The 22,700-nt window shown below is 41.7% G+C and overlaps 1 protein-coding gene across 1 annotated transcript in view; it reads left to right on the plus strand.

The window, feature by feature from the left end:
• The window catches only part of GNAI3 (G protein subunit alpha i3), a 41,136-nt gene that overhangs the window by 8,622 nt on the left and 9,814 nt on the right, over window positions 1-22,700 (plus strand). Inside the window, exons 2-5 of the mRNA XM_040999197.1 lie at window positions 16,305-16,347; window positions 16,468-16,609; window positions 20,341-20,498; window positions 21,498-21,626. Coding sequence (XP_040855131.1) covers window positions 16,305-16,347; window positions 16,468-16,609; window positions 20,341-20,498; window positions 21,498-21,626 — 472 coding nt within the window. The remainder of the gene's footprint in view (window positions 1-16,304; window positions 16,348-16,467; window positions 16,610-20,340; window positions 20,499-21,497; window positions 21,627-22,700) is intronic.

Here is a 22,700-nt window from a genome sequence, read left to right on the forward strand (position 1 = left end):
CTTGTGGCCTGGAAAAGCAGAAGAGAATGGCACAAAGCCTTGGCACTCTGCACCCATGTGGGAGACCCAGAAGAAGCTCCTGACTCCTGGCTTTGGATCAGCGCAGCTCTGAAAGTTGCAGCCACTTGGGGAGTGGACCAGCAGATGGAAGATCTTTCTCTCTGTTTTTCTTTCTCTCTATAAATCTGCCTTTCCAATAAAAATAAATAAATCTTTAAAATAGAAACAGATTTTAGGAGATGAAGTTTGAGCTTCCTCTGATTTTTCTGCCTAGACTTGGAGAATACATAAACATTGTTAAAAGTCAGCTGAGACATTGGTCATATTTTCAGGTGGGTAAATGTCTTTAATATTCATACAAAACCACTTGAATTTTTTGTTGCAGATTGTGCACATCTGTAGCTGTTGAATCAGATATGTCTTGCTATGAAAATATACATTCTACTTGTATAGTTACATTGTGCTCGCATCTCCATCTTGTCTGCTTGTTACAGTAGTCATATAGGGAGCATTTAAATCAGACTTACTTAAAAATTCATCAGGTCTGCCTGGAAATATCAAACCCTGTGGTTTCTTGCACTGCTCAGTGACTCTGGGGTTGGAGTCTGTTCCCGAAGAGCACATGTAGTATTTGGGGCGTAGAATCTTGACCCAAATTACAGTATTTCTCATGATTACAGTCATTTGCCTTTGCTCCGAGCTATGCTTCCAGAATGCTCTGTGTTTTTTGTGTTTTGTTTTTTAGGATTTATTTATTTTCTTGGAAAGGCAGCTCTACAGAGAAGAAGATCTATCTGCTAGTTCACTCCCCAAGGGGCTGCAACAGCTAGAACCAAGCCAATCTAAAGCCAGGAGCTTCCTCTTGGTCTCCCCGCAGGTGCAGGGTCCTAAGGCTTTGGACTATCCTCTACTGCTTTTCCACTCCACAATCAGGGAGCTGAATGGAAAGTGAAACAGCTAGAACATGAACGGGTGCTCATATGGAATCCCAGCACCTGTAAAGTGAAGATTTAGCCACGGGACCACCACACCAGGCCCGCCCTGTGTGATTTCAAGAACAATGAAGCATACAGATCTTTACAGTTGAACTCATGTGGTAGGAATTGCTGTCACCTGCAGTGAGAGGTGATCAGAACATGGCCTCCAAGTGCGGCAGATACAGCTGCCAAGACAACCTGTCTTGAAGTTACATTTCTCCTGAGCAGCCAGCGTGGTAGCTGAGAAAGCTTCTTGCCAAAGTGAATCCCTAAGAGATAGCAGGTGATGATGGCTCAGCTACTTAGGTCCTTTGTCTCCCAAATGAGGGACCCAGATTGAGTCCCAACTTCAGCCTGGCCCTGGCCTGTCTTTGGCCTGGCTGTTGAGGGCATTAGGGAATTGTATTAGTGGATGGAAGATCATATGTCTCTTTTCAAACTAAAGCAAAAATTAATTTTAAAAAATCTCATAAAATTAGCAAAGTAGCTTGATTTTTTTTCATCGATTTTATTTATTAAAAGGCAAATGACAGGAAAGTAATTGCAGTATAAGGAGCTGGGTCATGTTGAATACAGGTGCCAAGAACTCTGTATATCCGACATAGGTATCAGGGGACCAGGTACTTGGGCCACTCTCTGCTGCTCTCTTAGATACACTAGCAGGGAGCTGGATTGGGAGGCAGAGTGCCAAGACACAAACTAGCCCTCTAGGATGCTCTGCTAACATCACTCGTGGTGGTCTAACCTGTTGGGCCACCTGCTGGCCCTAGTGCTTGACTCTTGTCATCTTGTAAAGGATGAAATATTGTAAAATCATTTGTGAAACTGCAAAATACTCCTACTGCTGTCAAAGAGTTAATGTGAAGATGTGTTTTGGTTATGATCTTGGTCATTATATTTTATAAATTACATTATGGAAGGATTGTTTTAAAATGACATACTTTTAATTCACCTTTATTCAGCTATCTTTTTAAAAACATTTTATTTTTCATTTTATTTGAAAGGCAAAGTGGAAGATGCTGCATCTGCTTGTTTATTCCTTAAATGCCTGCCATCAGCCAGAACCCATACAGACAAAAGCCGGATTGCAGAGCGCAGCCTTGATCACTTATGAGTAGCTCATGCACTTGAGTTATCAGCAACCTCCTTCCAGGGTGCACATTTTCATGCAGGTGTTTCAGTGGCCTAGCTGTGGTAGACAAAGTTCACTTACTCTCTGTGTAACATATATTTTTTATATAGATAAATCTTTTTTTTTTTTAAGATTTATTTTTATCTCTATTGCAAAGTCAGATATACAGAGAGGAGGAGAGACAGAGAGGAAGATCTTCCATCCAATGATTCACTCCCCAAGTGACCACAACGGCTGGTGCTGTGCCGATCTGAAGCCAGGAACTTCATCTGGATCTTCTAGTGGGTGCAGGGACCCAATCCCTGGGCCATCTTACACTGCTTTTCCAGGCCATTAACACAGAACTGAATCAGAAGTAGAGCAATTTGAGCTTGAACTGGCTTGCATATGGGATGCCAGCTTTATAGGCAAAAGTTTAACTTGCTGTGTGCCAGTGCTGGCTCCTACCTGCTCTCTATTAAAGTTGGAACTTAGGAATCATTAATTTTCAAACAGGAATTCAGTTGATGTGATGATAAAATTAATGCTGTGTTTTACATAAATAATGTGATTTTGTTATATGTAATGCTTTGTACAGTTACATTAGTTTGTTAGTAAGAATTTGATGCTGGTGTGGTGGCACAGCCAGCTAATCCTGTACCTGTGGCACATGCATCCCATGTGTGCATCAGTTTGTGTCCTGGTTGCTATGCATCCAATCTAGCTCTCTGCTTATGACTTAGGAAAGCAGCAAAGGAAGACCCAAGGCCTTGGGCCCCTGCACCCATGTAGGAGACCTAGAAGAGACTTAAGACTCCTGGCGTCAGATCTGCTCAGCTCCAGCCATTGTGGCCATCTGGGGAGTGACCAAGGGATGAAGACCTCTTTCTCTGTCTCTCCTCTGTTAATCTATGCCTTTTGGTCATATCACGTGTAAATACCATATATTTTAACATTCTCACCCAAAGGGCTTTTTGTTGCCCTGCTTTCAAAAAAAGGAAACAAATCACCAGAGGCCAAAATTAAAATGTAATGGCAGGATGATTTCCTTCTTGCTCATGGTACTGCTCCTCTAGGCTTTCTTCTGTTCTGGAGAGGTAAGAAAGGAAGCCGGCTTCTCTGCCTTCGTTGGCTGGTTGCCCGAAGAGAACACACGATCCCTAGCAACACTCAGGTTACCTTGTTCATATTCTCAGGTCATAATCTGTTGAGAGCATTTTGAGAACTCCTTAGCAGAGTGAGCCTTCGTTTTAAAAATTGAACCAACATCTTTCTCAGATGACTTGTGAATGTAAATAGCTAATTGTTTCTCTGCTTTGTGGTTTTATGAGACTTGTAAAACTACAAGATGCATGTAACTGAGGAAGATGTGAAACCGAGGAAACCCTACATTACTGTGCAGGACAATCAAGGAGATTTCTCTTCTTGTCTCATGCTGAAGACAGGGCTAGTGGGCGCAGCAGGACGTGCTGGAGGTGAGACATCCTGCTGCCACAGTCAGTCAGGAGTTGCCACAGAAGCTTCTGTGCTGGCTGCCTTATACACAGCACAGCTCTGTCTGCTCTCCTTTTGGATCCCAATTTAACCAGTTAGGGGAATAGCAGAATAACAACCAATCAGGAGGCCAGAGTAACAACCAGTCAGAGAACTAAAAGTGTGTGCACTTAAAAAGTATATGACATAAAGCAATCAGGGAGCTGCTGTTAGAGTTGTGGCATTTCGCACAGAAATTTGCAGAGTTCTCAGTCAAGTCCATTTAGAAAACACAGCAACTGGAGATTATATTTTATTTGCTTCTCTTGTCTTCAGTCTCCCCTTTCTTAGAGTTTCTGGAGGGTTACATCAGCTATTCTTTGTTTACTAAGTTTTCTTTCTTGTGCAGGGCCAGTGGAATGCTATCCCTACCATAACATTATGGGCACATAGTATTTTTGGTTGTTAGGGATGGGTTTTTTTTTTTTTTTCTATCTTCTCTCATTGCATACTTATTCTCTAGAAATATTTATGAAATAGGACCCAGCACAAAGGCCTAGTGGCTAAATCCTTGCCTTGTATCCCTTGCCAGGATGCCATATCGGTGCTGGTTTGTGCCCCTGCTGCTCCATTTCCCTGCTTGTGACCTGGGAAAGCAGTAGAAGTTGGCCCGTAGCCTTGGGACCCTGCACCCGCGTGGGAGACCCGGAGGAAGCTCCTGGCTCCTGGCCTTGGATCCACTCAGCTCTGACCGTTGCAGCCGCTTGGGGAGTAAACCAGCAGATGGAAGATCTTTCTCTGTATGTCATCCACTCTGCAAATCTGCCTTTCCAATAAAAATAAATCTTTAAAAGAAATATTTATTGAAATAGTAATTGAAATTAGGAGGCACACGGAAAAAGCCTCAAGGACAAATGGTAACTTGTAATTCTTTTATGCTGGGTCATAGGTGCACAGATTGTTGTTTTGTTCCACATATATGTTACATATTTTTATCTATTTGGTGTTAATAAAAATCAACCTAAAATATCTAAAGGGGGGAAAAGCAATTTAATTTTGTTAAAGCCAAATTCCATTCGCTTTTCTTCCCTTCTGTTTATTGCACAGAACAGAAATCTCATTAAAGCTAGCTCAAAAAGGTGGGTGTGGCAGGGTTGTTAGAGTAAGGAGTCTTTTTGTGGAAGTACAGGAATGGCTGGAGAGTCGAGCTCCAGGCCTGAGGCAGCTGTGAGACTGGCCAGACGCCGTCTGACGTTCCTCCACTTGCCTCCCTTTGCCTCTCTGCCCACTTACCTCCCTCTGTCCCTGTTCTTTGTCTCCTTGTTCACACTTTCACCTTGCTTACTTGCTTTGGATCTCTCTCGTGGTATAGTTCACTGCACATCTGTCTTTGTCTCTTCAGACTTCTCTGAAGAGTAACACCTCCTCTTACTCTTCTTAGTGACCTTGAGATGCCTGATGCCTTTGGATGGTTGGTTGCCTTTTTTTTTTTTTTTTTTTTTTAGGATTTTATTTTTATTGCAAAGGCAGATATACAGAGAAGAGAAAAGACAGAAAGGAATGTCTTCCATCTATTGATTCACTCCCCAAGTGACTGCAACAGTAAGAGCTAATCTGATCCAAAGTCAGGAGCCAGGAGCTTCTTCCGGGTCTCCATGTGGCAAGGCCTTAAACTGCTAGGCTACCACACCGGGCCCCTAATAGTAAATCTTTATTGTGCCCAACGCAATGGGCTCAGTGGCTAAAATCCCAGCATACAAGTACCAGGATCCAATGTGGATGCTGGTTCATGTCCCAGCTCTTCTACTTCCCGTCCATCTCCCTGCTTGTGGAAAGCAGCAGAGGATGCTCCAAAACCTTGCAATTGGGACGCTGTACCCATGTGGGAGACCCAGAAGAAGTCCCTGGCTTTGGATGGGTTCAGTCCCAGCTGTTGTGGCCCCTCAGGGGGTGAACCAGCAGCTGGAAAATCTGTGTCTGCTTTGTGAATCTGATCTATGATGCCAACAAAAATAAATGTCTTTTTTAAAAAAAAGCATTGAGTGTTTTTATATGCCCTTTAAGTCTTTTTGATACATTGTTTATATGAGTGCCTCTTAGAAAAATATTTTTGGAGATAGCACCTGTTATCTTTCCCATTTGTACCACTGCCTTCTTTTACCCTGAAGATATTTCTCACTGGTCTGATGAAGAGCTTGATGAGTGCCCGCTGTGTTTTCTGCACTGTTTTAGATGTTAAAGCTACAGAGTCAGTCGAACAGATTTAGTAGTGATTGATGTTTCTGAAGGGTTGGTGCAAGGGAGCTGAGACAAGGTTTCAGAATAGTATGGGGAAGTGAGGCTTGGTGGTCCAAATATGTTGTTAGTCTAATGGTAGGGCGAGAGTTGAAGTTCTAGCCAGGAGTGGGTGTGGGGCTCAGAATAAAGATAGCAGAGGAATGGAAATCTTGTGTTTCTATTAACTGCCCACATCAAAAATTCCATGCATTGCAACTGACATTTGCAAAATGTGATTAGGCAACAATGGAATATCATAGAAACTTAGGTCACTCATCCTACAGATAGTTAAGTGCCTACTCTGTCTGGAATTGTGCTCTAGATTTCGAGAGGAGGCAGTAAGCACTCTATTCTGAGAGAAAGAAGGCACTATTTTGTGCTTTCAAGGATTGTGGTTTTAATCTTGAATCAGTAAATTCTATGTAGGCACAACTGAAATAATTGGGGCAATTTGACCAAGTAGTAATGTGTTTGACATTAGTCGCTGGGCCAAGTTAAGCCTGGTCAGGATACTCTTAAGGGAGCAGTTCACAGGCTTGGAATGTTTTTCAGGTCATGCAGAAAAGTTTCATCACTATTTTAATTAAAAGAGAAAATTGATGCAACAATTAAGACACTGCTTGGGATGCTTCCATTTCATATTGGAGTGCAAGATTTATTTTTTATTAGAAAGGCAGATGTACAGAGAGAAGGAGAGGCAGAGAGGAAAATCTTCTGTCTGATGATTCACTCCCCAAGTGGCCACAACGGCTGCAGGAACTTCTTTCCGGGTCTCCCACATGGGTACAGGGTCCCAAGGATCTGGGCCGTCCTCGACTGCTTTCCCAGGCCACAAGCAGGGAGCTGGATGGGAAGTGGAGTTGCTGGGATTAGAACTGTTGCCCATATGGGATCCTGGCGTGTTCAAGGCGAGGACCTTAACCACTACACTATCACGCCAGGCTCCTGACTCCAGTTTTGATTCCAGCTTCCTGCTAATGGCTTATGCTGGGAAACAGCGTGTGATGGCTCAGGTTGTTGGTACCCTGCCTTTGTGGGGGAGGCCCAGGTTGAATTCTGGGTTCCTAGCTTTGACCTGGACCAGTTCTGATTGTTGTGTGTGTGTGTTGTGTATGTGTTTTAAGAGTAGTCAGCAATAACTAGAGAATAAAATGAAGTGTGATGGTTTCAAATTACAGTTTGGGAGTTAACTGTGAAAATTAATCTCTGATGCTGAGTGGGAACAATCCTTTATTTATTTATTCTTCAGTAAAAAGGCAGAGTTACAGAGAAAGGTAGAGAGACAAAGATCTTCTGTCTTATGGGTTTCTTCCTAAAGGGTTGGAAGAGCTGAGCTTAGCCAATCTGAAGCCCATGCCAGGAGTTTTCTCTGGGTCTCTAATGTGAGTGCATGGTCCCAAGGCTTTGGGCCGTCCTCTACTACTTTCTCAGGCCATAAGCACAGACAGAACAGCCAGAGCACGAACCAGTGCCCATATGGGATGCCAGTGCTTGGAGGTGGAAGATTAGCCAATTGAGCCAATGCCCTGGTCTCAAACAAAATAAATCATTAAAATCTGCATGGTGAGATTTTTTCCCCATCTGTTATTCTGCCAGCATTTCCTTTCAAAGGATTAAGAAGCAGCTGCTTTTTGTGTTAAGTATAGTACAGTAACAGCATTTTAAGTGTAATACAATTTTTACTATAATCTGCATTTTTACTGATAGCTCCTTAGATTTATTAGTCAAAGTGAGTTAATAGGAACAGTTTTGGCAGCATCTCTTGGCAGTATCCTGGACAGTGTTCTGGTGATCTTTATGGGCTTTCACAATTCTTTTTTTTGTTTTTTTTTTTTTAACAAAGATTTATTTTTATTGCAAAGTCAGATATATAGAAAGAGGAGGAGAGACAGAGAGGAAGATCTTCCATCTGATGGTTCACTCCCCCAAGTGAACGCAGCGATGGAGCTGCACTGATCTGAAGCCAGGAGCCAGGAGCTCTTCCGAGTCTCCCACGTGGGTGCACGGTCTCAAGGCTTTGGGCTGTCCTCAACTACTTTTCCAGGTCACAAGCAGGGAGCTGGATGGGAAGTGGAGTTGCTGGGATTAGAACTGTTGCCCGTATGGGATCCTGGCGTGTTCAAGGCGAGGACTTTAGCTGCTAGGCCACCGTGCTGGGCCCTACATTTCCCTTTCTTTTGTAAAGAGTGGCAGTCTAACTTAAATGCTGTGCTAGTTTGAGACTGTAATTACAGAATACTCTGAAGTGTGGATTTAAGAAGTTGAATGGTTGGTTTTTATTTCCTCACCATTGAGTGTTCTTTAATCCTTTCTCTGTCTTGTCCAGTGTGCTTCATTGGAGAACATGCTAATAACTGTTAGGGCAGCTATTTCAGTTGCTGAGTTGATATGAAGGTGTGGATCCTTGGTTTGGTTTGAAACCTTGGTGTGTCAGAGTGTGTCTGAACAATATGTGTCAGAGTGTGTCTAAACAATATGACAGTTGCAGTCATAGACTAGTGGAATACAACCAGAGTTCATTTAGACCCAAAGCCCTTCACATGCTATATATATACAAACTGTCAGGGTTTGTGAAGTTTGACTTGTCACACAGCTTGTCATTCAGAAGTAGGACTGAGATAGGCCCTTCCATTAGTATTTATTATTAATTGGTATTATTAGGTAATTACAGAATTTTTAGAAAATCAGTTTATGCTGGCCAGGCCCCAAGTTGTTGCTCAGCGAAGGTTGTCTATGCTTGTGCTGGTCATGAGTTCTGTGGATGGTAATGGGGGCCCTTAGAGAGTCTTAGTTAGCCCTGGCTACAGGGCTAATCTGAAATAGAATCGTGTGCATACATAGCTATCCAGACCTCCAGGGGGAAGGCTGTGCTCTGGTTATAATCCTGAGTTATTACATACTTCAGGCTTTCTCCATAGAAACTAATATTTAAAAGGAAAATGAGGTATTCTGGATACCACTGGAATAACCATCGACACAGGTGGTAAGTAGTGAGTAGCACCAAGACCTGGGAGAAAGAGGCTGCAGAGGCCTAGATGGGTGAGAGCTGTGAGGCCGGGGCAGTGAGCAGGAGTGTGTAGGCTGAGGGTCTATTTAAGGAAGAGGGTGTTTTTGTTCCTCAGGGTGGGGTGGAGAAAATGACTAATGCTTTGATGTGGTTTGCTGAAGCTTCCAGGTTGTAAGTTTCTGTTGAAGTGTGTGAATCTAGAGTCCATCTAAGATTTTATGGTGAAACAGCTGCTAAATAGTTAGACCATTTGGATTTTGAAACAATTCCAGTAACCAAAGAGTTCTTAATAAACTCTCTCAGGTCTTAGATCAAAGAGAAAAAAGAATGTTATCAGATGACACATATTTTTCAGTATGAGGCATCTCCCAGGGTTGATTTTCTTTTCAGAGATGTATTTATTAGTTTGAAAAGGTTAAAGAGGGACAGACAGGGAGATCTTCAGCCACTGGCTCATTCCCTGGATGGCCGCCAGTGGCCAGAGTTGGGCTAGTCAGAGCCTGGAGCTTCCTTCATCTCCTGTGTGATGGGTAATGTGGGCATCACAAGCTTATCCAGCTGTTCCACAACACCCGCTCAATAAGGTGATTTTTAACATTTCTTTATACCTTTATTTTTTGAAAATTGTCTTCTCTTGCTGAGAGTGAGATGATTAATGTTCTCCTTCCTTCCCTTCCCCACTCCACTCCCTCCAAGACCTTTTACGTTTCATTCTTTCTTCCAGCATAGGATATCCTTTTGAGGATAAAATGCCTCTTACTGGTCCCATTCCCTCCTGTTTCTGACACCTTTCCAATTTTTTTGTCACCTGTGTAACCTACCCTTCCCCAGATCCATCTCATTTGCATAGAGTCATCCTCAGTTCTCCAATAGGGTTTGTGCCCTGTCTCTTTCCTTTGTTCCATTACTTCTCTCATGGATTGCTCATGGGCAAATGAACCTTGTCTTGTGATAATTTTTTGAAGGAACATAGGTAAAAAAAGATGTAGAGAAAATTGGGAAGTTACAGAAAGCAGATGTGTGTTGACAAAGGAAGGTGGGACATGGAAAGCAGCTGGGGGAAATCTAGAAGTGAGTGAGTGAGGTGCTTGCTGTCAAAGTGGTGGATCCCAACAGAGCAGAGGCACAAAGGGTTGAGGGGGAATGATGAGCCCCAACCTGTTAGGAAAGAATTGTGGAAAATATCGAAGAATTTGGAGAATTATTAGATGAACTGACATGTGTTAAGATAGCCATTTGGAAATGATGAGAGGGACAAGGGTCTTTGAGCTGAGTTGAAGATAATTACAACAGTTACATGTAATAGGCACAGTGTCAGGCCCAGTCATGTGAGGAGCAGAAAGGATTAATTTGAGGAATGGTAGAGGAAAGATTTTGTTACAGCTTGGTAAGAGAAGAGCGAGGAGGTTCCAGATGATTCTTAGATTTCGTGCCTGGAAGATGGATAAGATGCTAGCACTTTTCATGGTGATATAGGAGCTGAATGGGTCGGCCTTCTCACAAGATGAAGTTTACTCTTTATTTGTATAAAATGCCCTAGAACACCCCCATGGAGACAAGCCTTGTATTTAGTTCTGAGGGCAGTAAGATCTTTCTTTTAAGAAATGGAACTGGATGACTAATAAACACTTCGCAAACATTTATCCAGTATATTAAAGGGGAGGACATGCAAGTGTTTACTTAGAAATTCTAGGGAAAAGTGAGAGGTAGGATTATAGCTTTTTGTTTGCTTGCCTTTTTTTTTTTTCTCCATCTGTGCCTTCACAGGGCTGAATAGAAATTGATTTAGAGGTTAATAAACTTACGGATTATCACATTCAAAATACTACAATGTGAACGGTAGAAATGCTGATTTCAATATGTAAAAACAGTAAAGTCTGGTGCTTCAGTAATTTCTTGTTTTCCTTAACACAGCTGTTCTTACTAATATTGGATTTTTTTCCCAAAGATTTATTGATTTTTATTGGAAAGGCAGATATACAGAGAGAAGGAAAGACAGAGAGAAAGTTCTTCCATCTGCAGTTTCATTCCCCAAGTGGCTACAGTGGCCAGAGCTGAGCTGATCTGAAGCCAGGAGTCAGGAACTTCTGGGTCTCACACGCGGGTGTAGGGTCCCAAAGCTTTGGGCAGTCCTTGGCAGCTTTCCCACAAGCAGAGAGCTGGATGGGCAGTGGAACAGCTGGGACGCCTTGATGTGTGTGTCTTTTTTTTTTTTTTTTAAGATTTATTTATTTATTGGAAAGTCAGATATACTGAGAGGAGGAGAGCTAGAGAGGAAGATCTTCCGTCCGATGATTCATTCCCCAAGTGAGTGCAACAGCTGGTGCTATGCCGATCCGAAGCCAGGAGCCAGGAACTTCTTCCAGGTCTCCCACGCGGGTGCAGGGTCCCAAAGCTTTGGGCCATCCTTGACTGCTTTCCCAGGCCACAAGCAAGGAGCTGGATGGGAAGTGGAGCTTCCGGGATTAGAACCGGTGCCCATATGGGATCCCGGCGCATTCAAGGTGAGGACTTTAGTCACTAGGCCAAGCCGCTGGGCCCCCCTCGACGTGTGTTTTAAACAATTTGAAGCATAACTCATGTGCATTTATATTCTGTTATCCAGAACTGAATCAACAATGTTTTTTAGATTTACATGCGTTCACTTCAGTGTCATCATTGTCTGCTACTTGGATATTAATTTATTTAGTGATTTTTTTTATTATTATGCCACAAGAACAGAGACAAAATCATATATAAATAAACTTCTTTTATAAAAATCACATATTGGGCCCAGCGTGGTAACCTAGTGGCTAATGTCCTCACCCTGCAAGCACTGGGATCCCATATTGGAGCTGGTTCATGTCCCGGCTGCTCCACTTCCCATTCAGCTCCATGCTTGTGGCCTGAGAAAGCAGCAGAGAATGGCCCAAGTTCTTGGTGTGCTGCACCAATATGGGAGACTCAGAAGAAACTCCTGGCTTTGGATCAGCTCAGCTCCAGCCATTGTGGATAGCTGGGGAGTGAACCAACAGATGAAAGATCTTTCTCTCTGTCTCTCCTTTACTCTCTAAACCTGTCTTTCCAATGAAAATAAGAAATCTTTCTTTTAAAAAACCATTTATTTCATAGTCAAAGAGGGAGAGTGTGTGTAAGCATACCACCTGCTAGCTCGCTCATTGCCTAAATGCCTGCTGGGTGGGATCAAAGCCTGTAGCTGGAAATGCAAAATAGGTCTCATGACAGTGGCAGAAATTCAGTCAGTTGAGCTGTCACCTTCTGTATCACAGTATCTACAGTAGCAGGAAGGTGAATTTGGGAGCTGTTGAACCCAGGCACTATAATGTAGGACTTGAGCTGCTACTGCTTTTGTTTTATAAGATATGTTTATTATAGGCCAGGCATGAAATCCTAGTGGTTAAAGTCCTCGCCTTGCATGCGCCGGTTTGTGTCCTGGCTGCTGCACTTCCCATCTAGCTCTAGCAGTGGAAGATGGCCCAAAGCCTTTGGACCCTACATCCTCGAGGGAGACCCGGGAGAAGTACCTGGCTCCTGGCTTCAGATAGCTCAGCTCCAGCCATTGTGGCCATTTGTGGAGTAAATCAGAGAACAGAAGATCTTTTTTTGTCTCTCCTTCTCTCTGCATATCTGCCTTTGCGAAAAAAAAAATTTGTTTAATATATATGTTGTATACACTTATATTTTTTAATATATATGTATGCACACACACACACAAATACACTTATTATTGACTTGAAAGACAACAGGAAAGGAGATCTATCTACTGTGTCACTCCTTATTAGCCACAATAACCAGGTCTTGGCTAGGCCAAAGGAGGAAACAAGAATTCTGTCTTTGTTTTTTATTTGGTTAGGTTTGGTTTTTAGTGTTACAGAGTGAGGGGAAGATAGAAATCTTCCATTCACTGGAGCACTCACTATATGGCTTCATAGCAAGGTCCCTGCAAGTGCTTAGGCCCTTGTCTTCACTTGGTAAGCTTGGAGGAGTCTCCAGACTCCTGCCTTCGGCTTTGCTCCAATCATTTTGGCCATTTGGGGTGTGAACTAATGAGTGGAAGATTCTCTCTCTCTCTCTCTCTTTCTCTCTCTCTCTTTCTCTCTCTCTTTGTTCTCTTTCTCCTTCAAATATGTATATATTTAAATATATATATAAGATTTATTTTTATTGCTAAGTCAGATATACAGAGAAGAGGAGAGAGAGGAAGATCTTCCGTCTGATGGTTCATTCCCCAAGTAACCGCAGCGGCTGGAGCTGCGCTGATCTGAAGCCAGGAGCCTGGAGCTCTTCTGGGTCTCCCACATGGGTACAGGGTCCCAAATCTTTGGGCCGTCCTCGACTGCTTTCCCAGGCCACAAGCAGGGAGCTGGATGGGAAGTGGAGCTGCCGGGATTAGAACCGGTGCCCATATGGGATCCTGGCGTGTTCAAGGCGAGGACTTAACCACTAGGCCATGGCGCTGGGCCCAAAATCGTTTTTTTCAAATGTTGATTTATTTGAAAGAGAAAAACGAATCTTCTGTTCACTCCATCTGGGGTCCCTACATTAGTGGTGCTGGGACTGAGTGAAGTACTTGGGCTGCCATCTGCTTCCTCCCTGACACATTGGTGGAATCTGGTTCAAAAGGATAGGTAGGACTTGATTCCAGACATCCCAAGTGGCAACTTAACCTGCTCCATCACAGGGGCTCCTGAATTTTATTTTATGTAACATTTTTGGTTCAGAAAGTTGAGGAATACTAAAGGATCGTGCTTATTAAATAGTAATCATTTAAGACAGGTGTCTGGCCTGGTGCTTAAGATGCCTGCATCCCATATCAGAGTGCTTGGTTTCTGTCCCTGCCCTGGCTTTATTCCAGCTTGCCACTGCACATCCTAGCAGGCAGGGATGAGGGCTCCTGCCACCCATATGGCAGACTGAGATTCAGCTGCCAGCTCCTGATTTTGATCTCTAGCTTAGGGCATTTGTGGAATAAACCGGCTTTTTTTCTGTCTCTCAAATAATTAAGCACATTTTATAGAAACATAAATATATGTCGTTAGTCATTCATTTTTTGTTCAGCAATCTTTGGAGGAATAGCTGATTTATGTCAGGACCAGTTTGAGGTCCTATTAGTATGGAGTGAAGAAGGATTTGTGAAACACAGAGAACAAGCTGTTGTGTGAAGAGGTGAACATGCTATGGAAAAAGTGTAGCACGGCATAATGGGGAAGAGTGTGATAGGATGGGAGCTATTTAGGAAGACAGTTTTGAGGGAAGCAGAAACGTAAGTGAAGAAGATCTTTCAAAAACTATTTTAGGCACTGGGAACAGTAAATGCGAAAACTGTGAGTCAGGATCCAGCTCAGTGAGAACCAGTTTGGTATGCTGAGGAGAAGCAAGAAAGCTGGTCTAACAAGAGCAGTGAGAACAAGTGGAGAGTATTAGGAGATGGGGGGAAGGAAGTAGGCAGCGACCAGATTTTACTGCATGTTATCACCCCTGCATTACATTTTGTGTGTAATTGAATGCCATGGGAGTGTCTCTGGGCAGAGCTGTGACATGATCTGATTTACAAAGTTTATTCTACCCAGTGAGTGGACAACTCGCCCTAGGAAAGGCATGGTCCAAAGCACTGGAATATTTAGGGCCTGACACAGTGGCTCAGTGGCTAAATCCTTCCCCCTTTAAGTACTGGGATCCTGTATGGGCACCAGTTCATGTCCTAGCTGCTCCACTTCCCACCCAGCTCCTTGTTTGTGACCCTGCACCCATGTGGAAGACGTGGGAGAAGCTCCTGTTTCTGGCTTGAGATTGGCTCACTCAGTGACGCAGCTGGGCCTGGAACCAACAGCAATGCTCATACGGGATGCCAGAGTTGCAATGACTTAACCCACTATTCCACATTCCCTCACCTTACTAATGCAAATTTTATCCCTACTGCTTACTAACTTTGTAATTTGAGTAAGATACTTGATTTCTCTCTGCTTCATTTACCTATCTGTAAATAGGGATAATAATACCTACCTCCATAGGGTTATTGTGATGTTTAAACGTATTACTATAAATAAAGTACTTAAAGCAGCCTAGACTTGTACACACAGAATGTTAATTATTATTATTCACATATCAGTGATATTTTAGATGAACTGAAGTGACCTAGAGAATGAGTATAGGTAAGATGAGAGTGGGAGAGAGGGATCCCTGAAGAATTCAGAAATTGGAGGGGAGCTGACAGGGGTGGGGTAGGAGTCAATCCAAGGGGGGCGTAGTGGCTGGAACCCAACTTTGTGATGAAAATTTTTCTAGGGACAGAAGTCATCAACTTGGACAAATTTTACCTGAGATGAGGACCAAAATTGACTTGATGGAAATTGATGGATATCTTGAAAAGTGAATAATGGTGGAAATCAAATCCTGATTGGAATGGGTTAATAGAGCAAGTTACTAATATAGAATTGGAGACAGTGAATATAGGTGAATCATTAGTGGATTATTCTATAGAGTGGAACAGAGAAAATATAGTGGTAGTTAGAGATAATTTTGTTGGGTCAGGAAAAGGTAGTACTGGATATGTGTGTTAATTTAAAGTTGGGAGATAGCAAAACAAATTGTAAGCTGGGCCCGGCAGCGTGGCCTGGCGGCTAAAGTCCTCACTTTGAGTGCACCGGGAAAAACAAATTGTAAGCTAATGAGAGTGATCCAATGGGAAGAGAAAAGTTGGTGATATTTGTGTGACATGGGAAATTGCAGCAGCAAAGAACCTGAACAGAAGAAGTGTCTAAATGTATGGGGCAGCAGATATTAGTCTTAAGATATTGCAGATACATGATGATAGAGAATAATAATGGAGGTAAAGAGATTAATAGATTTGATTATGAGAAAATGAGGGCTTTTTCCTAATTGCTTTGATTTTTCCAAGAAGGAAGAGAATGATAATCAATTGAGAATAAGAAATAAGGAGGAGTTTGTAATGTTTATGGGAGAGGAGGTGTCTTGGAAGATAGGAGAATGAATTGGTTAGGGAGATCCATTGGCTAGGATGGATTGTCATTGAGTTTAGATCTGTTTGACATTTGTGGTCATTGAAGGGATCCTTGCTGGCTCAGAAGCCAAGTACAGTGCAGAGGGAGTGCAGAGTGGGAAGGGGTAGAAACAGGTCTTCCTTGCAACAATCCAGGAGGTGTTCTTGGAACATTTCTCAGGTCCATATCGAGTTCCTAGAGATGGTTGTGTTGCCATCTGTCCTTGGATAGATAGTTTTTACACAGCAGACCTTGGGACACTTTCAATGAAGTGTTTTTGTTTGGTTGGTTGTGTAAAAAATGTAAAATGTTCTAATTGAGAAGTGTTCTTGTTTTCCCCAAAGGACATAAAATCCTTACCAAAGTTTTCCTTAGGACTTGTGGTTTCTGTTAATCTGGAGCTCTCATTCATAATTGGCTTTTTTGTGCTTCATCCAACGTTTATTCTTTTCTTTAAGGTGCTGGAGAATCCGGTAAAAGCACCATTGTGAAGCAGATGAAGTAAGTTGAAACATGACCTTTTGTAAGAGTGTATTTCCTCTCAATGAGTAAAAACAAAAAATCCATAGTATCTTTTTAAGCTCTGTGGAATATTGACTTGTGGTTTTCTTCCTTTTAAAGAATCATTCATGAGGATGGCTATTCAGAGGAAGAATGTAAACAGTATAAAGTAGTTGTCTACAGCAATACTATACAGTCCATCATTGCAATCATAAGAGCCATGGGACGACTAAAGATTGACTTTGGGGAAGCAGCTAGAGCAGTAAGTATGGCTTATTTCTTCTTTGCTTGCTTTTACTCAGTCAGTACAGTTAAACCAAATTTACATCACATTTTAGGGAAATGGATTTAAGCACCAGTGTAAGATGTGGGAAAGTACTTTGTATTCATTTGATCAACATTATCAGTCTGCTTTAGAAGATGTTAGAAACTGCTGCCTGCAGTGCCAGTATCCCATATGGGTGCGAGCTCAAATCCTGATGCTGTTTCCATCTAGCTCCTGCTATGTATGTGGCTCAAATGCTTGGGTCTCTGTACCTGTGGGAGACCCAGAGTAGGCTTCTGACACCTGACTTCCGACTGGTCCAGCTCAGTCATTTGGCCCTTTAGAGATTTAAACAGTAGGAAGAAGATTCTCATTCTCATTCTCTCTTTCTCTCTCTTTCTCTCTCTCTCGTGTGTGTGTGTGTGTGTGTGTGTGTGTGTGTGTGTGTGTGTGTCTGTCTGTCTGAAACTCTGCTTTTCAAATAAATGAACCTTTAAAAAAGAAGAAATTAGATTATTGCAATAAAAGTTTAGGAAGAGTGATTCTGTGCATTTTATTGTGGGTTTCTACAATAACTCTTGAACTGCTGCTTTAAAGAACTGTTAACTTTTTATAGTAGTGAATGAGAATTATGGCAATTAAAATAATAAAAAAAATAAAGGTCACCATGATACATGGTTCTGCTTTGTGATTATAGAAATTAAAGGCAAAAACCCATCTCTCAGAATAAACTCTGGGAGTACTAAGTCCAAATTTTAGAGGTGATTTCCAGATATTCAGGAATACTGCAGGGGCCTAGCACAGTAACCTAGTGGCTAACGCCCTTGCCTTGCATACACCAGGATCCCATATGGGCACCAGTTCGTGTCCTGGTCCTGGTGACCCAGCTTCCCATCCAGTTCCCTGTTTGTGGCCTGGAAAAGCAGTAGAGAATGGCCCAAAGTCTTGGGGCCCTGAACCCATGTGGGAAATCCAGAAGAAGCTCCTGGCTCCTGGCTTTGGATCAACTCAGCTCTGGCCGGTGTGGCCACTTGGAGAGTGAATCATCTGATGGAAGATCTTTGTGTCTGTCTCTCCTTCTCTCTGTATATGTGCCTTTCCAATAAAAAGAAATAAATCTTTAAAAAAAAATACTATAGCCCCACTGCATTGAACCATAGGGTATAGGATTGAATTCTGCCTTATCCTGTTTCAGATCTCCAATGCCTTGCATGTGTCAGATAGAACCAAAAGCTTGCAGGTCTGCCTGAAAATGCAAAAATCAAAGTGTACATATCTGAAGTAGCTTCAGAGCTCCTGCAAACTCCAACTTATCAAGTACAAATTAATGCCCAACAAATAAGCAGGAAACTTGAGGGTGAAAGTGTTGAATGGGTCATTGGATGATGTTACAATAGAAAGTATGTTAGAAATAGTTTAGGAGGAGAAGCAAAATTAGGTAAAGTGGTGGGGGAGAAAATTAGCAGAAAAGAAAGCAGTGAATATGATGTTTATATTTTTGTGAAAAAATGCCACATCATTAGAAGCTTGTCTTGTCTCCGAGTAGAGAAAGTTCAAAGTTCGTAGTTGTTAGCTCTTCCTCTCCCATCCCTTTTCTTCTTTTCCTTTTTTTGAACCAGCTCTTTCCTTTGGGCTTATTTTCTTCCTCCCCCTTGTTTTAATTCTTGCCTATCACCTGACTCTACTTCTCTGTTGTCTTCTAGCTGGTCAGTGGTGCAGTATTTACTTTCTTACCTCTGTTGGTTTTTCTCTGTTTTAGTTAATCTAGTCCTCCACACTCTTGTACATACACTTGAGATTATTCATCCCCTCTCAGGATCCTGAATCATCATCTAGCTTTCAAACATCTACTCATTCTAATATATAATTTATGTACTTTCTTGAATCTTCTTTCTTGGTTGTGGTATAGTAGGCAGAGGCTCCACCTGTGGCACCAGCATCCCATCCCATAAGTTCAAGTCTCACCTACTTCACTTCCTGTTTTTTTTTTTTCCCCTTTAAGGTTTTATTTTTATTGGAAAGGCAGATATACAGAGAGGAGGAGAGACAGGAAGATCTTTCACCCGATGGTTCACTCCCCAAGCGGCTGCAATGGCTGGAGCTGAGCCAATCCAATGCCAGCAGCCAGGAGCTTCTTCCAGGTCTCCCACGTGGGTGTAGGGTCCCAAAGCTTTGGGCAGTCCTCATCTGCTTTCCAGGCCACAGGCAGCTGAATGGGAAGCAGGGCTGTTGGTGTTAGAACCAGTGCCCACATGGGATCCCAGCACATTCAAGGTGAAGACTTTAACTGCTACACTATTGCACTAGACCCGTTGCTTCACTTCTGATCCAGTTCCTTACTAAAGGAACAGAGGATGACCCAAGTGCTTGGGCTCATGCACCCATGTGGGAGACCCTGAGGAAGCTCCTGGCTCCTTGTATCAGACTGGCCCCAGCTCCAGTTGTTGCAGCCATTTGGGGAATGAAGCAATGGATGGAAGATTCACTCACTCCCTCTTCCTGTTTTCTTTCTTCTTCTGTGTGTGTGTTTTTTTTTTTTTTTTGGCTTCTTTCCCAGGCACATCAACAGAGCTGGATCAGAAACGTAGAAGCTGGGACTACCTGCTACACCACAATGCTGGCTCCTAGCAAAATTACTTTGCATGCACTGTAGTTCTGTTCTGCTTAGGTAGATGTATAGGTTCTCATAATGTGCAAGTCTTGCTAATTTTAGGTGGTAGTTTTACCTATTAGTCTGAAATGCTGTTTGTTTTGTCCTGGTGCTTTTAAGATGCAAGTGATTACTCCCCTTTCCTCTTTGTCCTTTATGCAGTATGTGCCTTATAAAGTATTTGCCTTTTTTTTTTTAATAGTTTTTTGGATTCTCTTGAGAATGATAAATAATATATTTGGAAGGCAGGTTATCCTGACACCCAGGTTTATTTTTAAACTGAAAAGTAAAAATGACTAGAATAAAATAAAATAGTCTAAAGAGTCTTACAGTCATTTTCTGCCTTCCCTACTTCTCCATATATTTTAGGTTTCAAAACTAGAACCACTTGCAGATCTATGTTATGACTCATGAAGTTGAGATCATGTCCTGTCTTGTTCTTTTCCTTCTGCTGCCTTCCTTCCCCTGTCTTAGAGCATTATCATTATTCCTTTGGGGGAAATTCAGCTGCTGTTTGAATTTTCCCTGAGGGATTTACTCCCCACACTAGGCTTCCAGACTTCTTAAATGATTCAGTCTTCTCTTCCTGTTCTGTCTGGACTAAAAGGAAAGAAGAGAATGGGTTTCCTTAAACTTGATTAATATTTTACTCCCTTTGATGCGCTGATTTTCATTTCTATTTTTATTTAAGGCTTCTTTAATAGAGTTGATGGTGTTAATTACATGTCTCACAGACCAAAAGGCATGTGTGATCAACGTGGAGATTGGTAGATCAGAGATCTTTTCTGGTGGTAGTGGTGAGGTGTGGAGCAGCAAAGTAGAAGTACAATTATTTCTTATATTAGTTCAGCACTTGAACTAGAGTGGAATGAGAAGGGTAGAAGACTTAATTGTAAATTCTCTCACACCTCCCTTCCTGCCAGAAAAGGTCTCTGTGGTGCTACTTTTATTAATTTCTTTATTATTATTTTTTTCAAAGTGCATTTCTGCTTGTGTGGACATGCTGGCACGCACATTGTAGAGGTTGTCCTCAAGTCTTGAAGACAGGGACAATGACTTCTTTAACTTCTCCCTCCAGGATGATGCCCGGCAATTGTTTGTATTAGCTGGCAGTGCTGAAGAAGGGGTGATGACTCCAGAATTGGCAGGAGTGATTAAACGGTTATGGCGAGATGGAGGCGTGCAAGCCTGCTTCAGCAGATCCAGGGAGTATCAGCTCAATGATTCTGCTTCATAGTAAGTCATTCTTCTCTGTGAAACTATGACAGAAAAAAACTTGACCCTAGAGCAAGTTCAGTGTGCATCCACACAAGGAAATGTTCACCTAATATAGACTTTTAGAAGTCTCAGGGAGCCTCAAAACAGTTTTGGAGTAACATTATAGAAAGACAGAATTCCCTCTGGGAAAGCAAACAGGAGATCTGGCACTACCAAATGAGCTCCATGGTCTGTGCCTAGTCCGTAGTAAGCAGCTGAAGGAGGAAAGACACCTGCTGTGGCTGAGTGCGTCCTGAATTTCCTCCAGCTCTGTAAGTTCTCTCTGCAGGAGGGTATGCAGCTGAAAGCTGGCCTGAGAGGGAGATGACAGTCGTGATACCCCTTTTTAGGCAGCCAGCTATGCTGGGTTATGCTGTGGATTTCTGTGGTACCAGTTGCTGCTTACAGATCTTTTGCCAGTGGACAATATAGGTTTTGTATAGAAGGACAAAGTTGAGTATGAAAGGAAGTTGAAACATCTTTTTGTCAAATTCTCTGGGATGTTACAGCTTAAGGAATTTTGTAATTGATGATAGTCTTTATACGCATTCCTATATTTTGTCTCTTGTACACATATTTATTTATTTACAAGACCTGTATTCAGCTATTGCAACCATTTGAACTTGTGATATAGAATGTGTTCACCACTAGCAGTGGTGTAACTGGGTGCACAGTGATGCCTGCCATAGGAGCTTTTCTTCAGGGAGAGTCAAGCTATCAGGTCTTTTTTATTTTTTTTTTTAAGCTTTGACAGTTTAGTAGAATTAATATCATTTTTGTTTGTGTAGTACATACTATGATTATTTTGTGTTGGATTCTCATTTTTTTCCTCATCATTTCTGTGATACCAAGATCTGATTTCCTCTGTCACTTCAGTGACAAGTTCAGAATCTTTTAGCAAGGGATTAGTTAAGACTTTTGACTTGCTGTGAACGTGGTTGGCTTTGCCAGGTAAAAATATGTATGTATTTTATTTAGTTACCTAAATGATTTGGATAGAATATCCCAAACCAACTACATTCCAACTCAGCAAGATGTTCTTCGGACAAGAGTCAAGACCACAGGCATTGTGGAAACGCATTTTACCTTCAAAGACCTGTACTTCAAGTAAGTCATTTGCCTTTTTGTTGAACAATTGTCTTTCCTTAGGTTGGCATCTCTTAACCAGGATAAAAATTTCTCTAGGCAGTATACCTTAGTTAGAAACTTACCTTATTCACCATTACTTGAATGGTTTGACTGGATCCATGCGCTAGCATTTCTTCTTTATCTAACATGTATCAAAATTTGTGATCTTGTGAATTAAAATTCAAAATTAAATTCTAACTTACTTACAAAATAGAACTAATCATGTGGTTGCCAATTTGTTTTATTTTTAATTTTTATTGTCATTTTAGTTTTGTTAGACTAACCAGAATAGATATTGAATGTCATTAAGATGACAATATTAAGCATACAGAAAACTAGTTTTGGGGTGCTTATTAACTAGCCTTGTTCTGCCCTTTTGTTGTTAAAATTGTTTTTCTTATTGTTACTTCTTTCTTACTGGTTTTCATCTTGTAAGTATAATGAAATGGAGTTAATACTAGGCAGGCTCTTGGACTGATTTTTGTGTAAAGTCATGTACAGGATAATGGGATGGCAGATAGAAAGGTCTAGAATTCTGTTACAAGGAATTTTCTCATTAGTGTTTCCTGTACAGGCTCAGCTTCTCTCTGTGCTAAATGCTCTTCTGTAAATATTAGAGCTGTCTTCTTGGTTTCTATTTTCTGCTTTTGTGACCTTTGAGATTAAGAGTGAACTTTTTCCTTTACCATTTGATGTATTTTTTACTTACCTTATGTGTATTGGTAGAATCTGAGAATCAGCATTATTCCTAGCACTGAAACCTTGAATTTTCAGGGTTTTTTCTTTCTGGAAACAGTTCTCCACAGGATTTATGAGATCCACATATGGTTTATATATTACTAGATACCTTTTGCAATTTAAAAATATTAATATACCAATCAAATTTGCAACATGGTACAGAAAATAGCAGTTCAGCTGAATGCTTTTTGGAATAGAGTAGCTACTTATCTTGAACTTAAATTTAGTAAAGCAGCAAAACAATGTGGATGATCACCTGTGAAACTGTAAGAATGAGCTGTTTTTGTGTCATATCTTATAGTAATTCACTTATAA

The sequence above is a fragment of the Ochotona curzoniae genome, unplaced genomic scaffold (assembly GCF_017591425.1).
Source record: "Ochotona curzoniae isolate NIBS_2020 unplaced genomic scaffold, NIBS_Ocur_1.0 scaffold_1037, whole genome shotgun sequence".
NCBI classification, from domain to species: Eukaryota; Metazoa; Chordata; class Mammalia; order Lagomorpha; family Ochotonidae; genus Ochotona; species Ochotona curzoniae.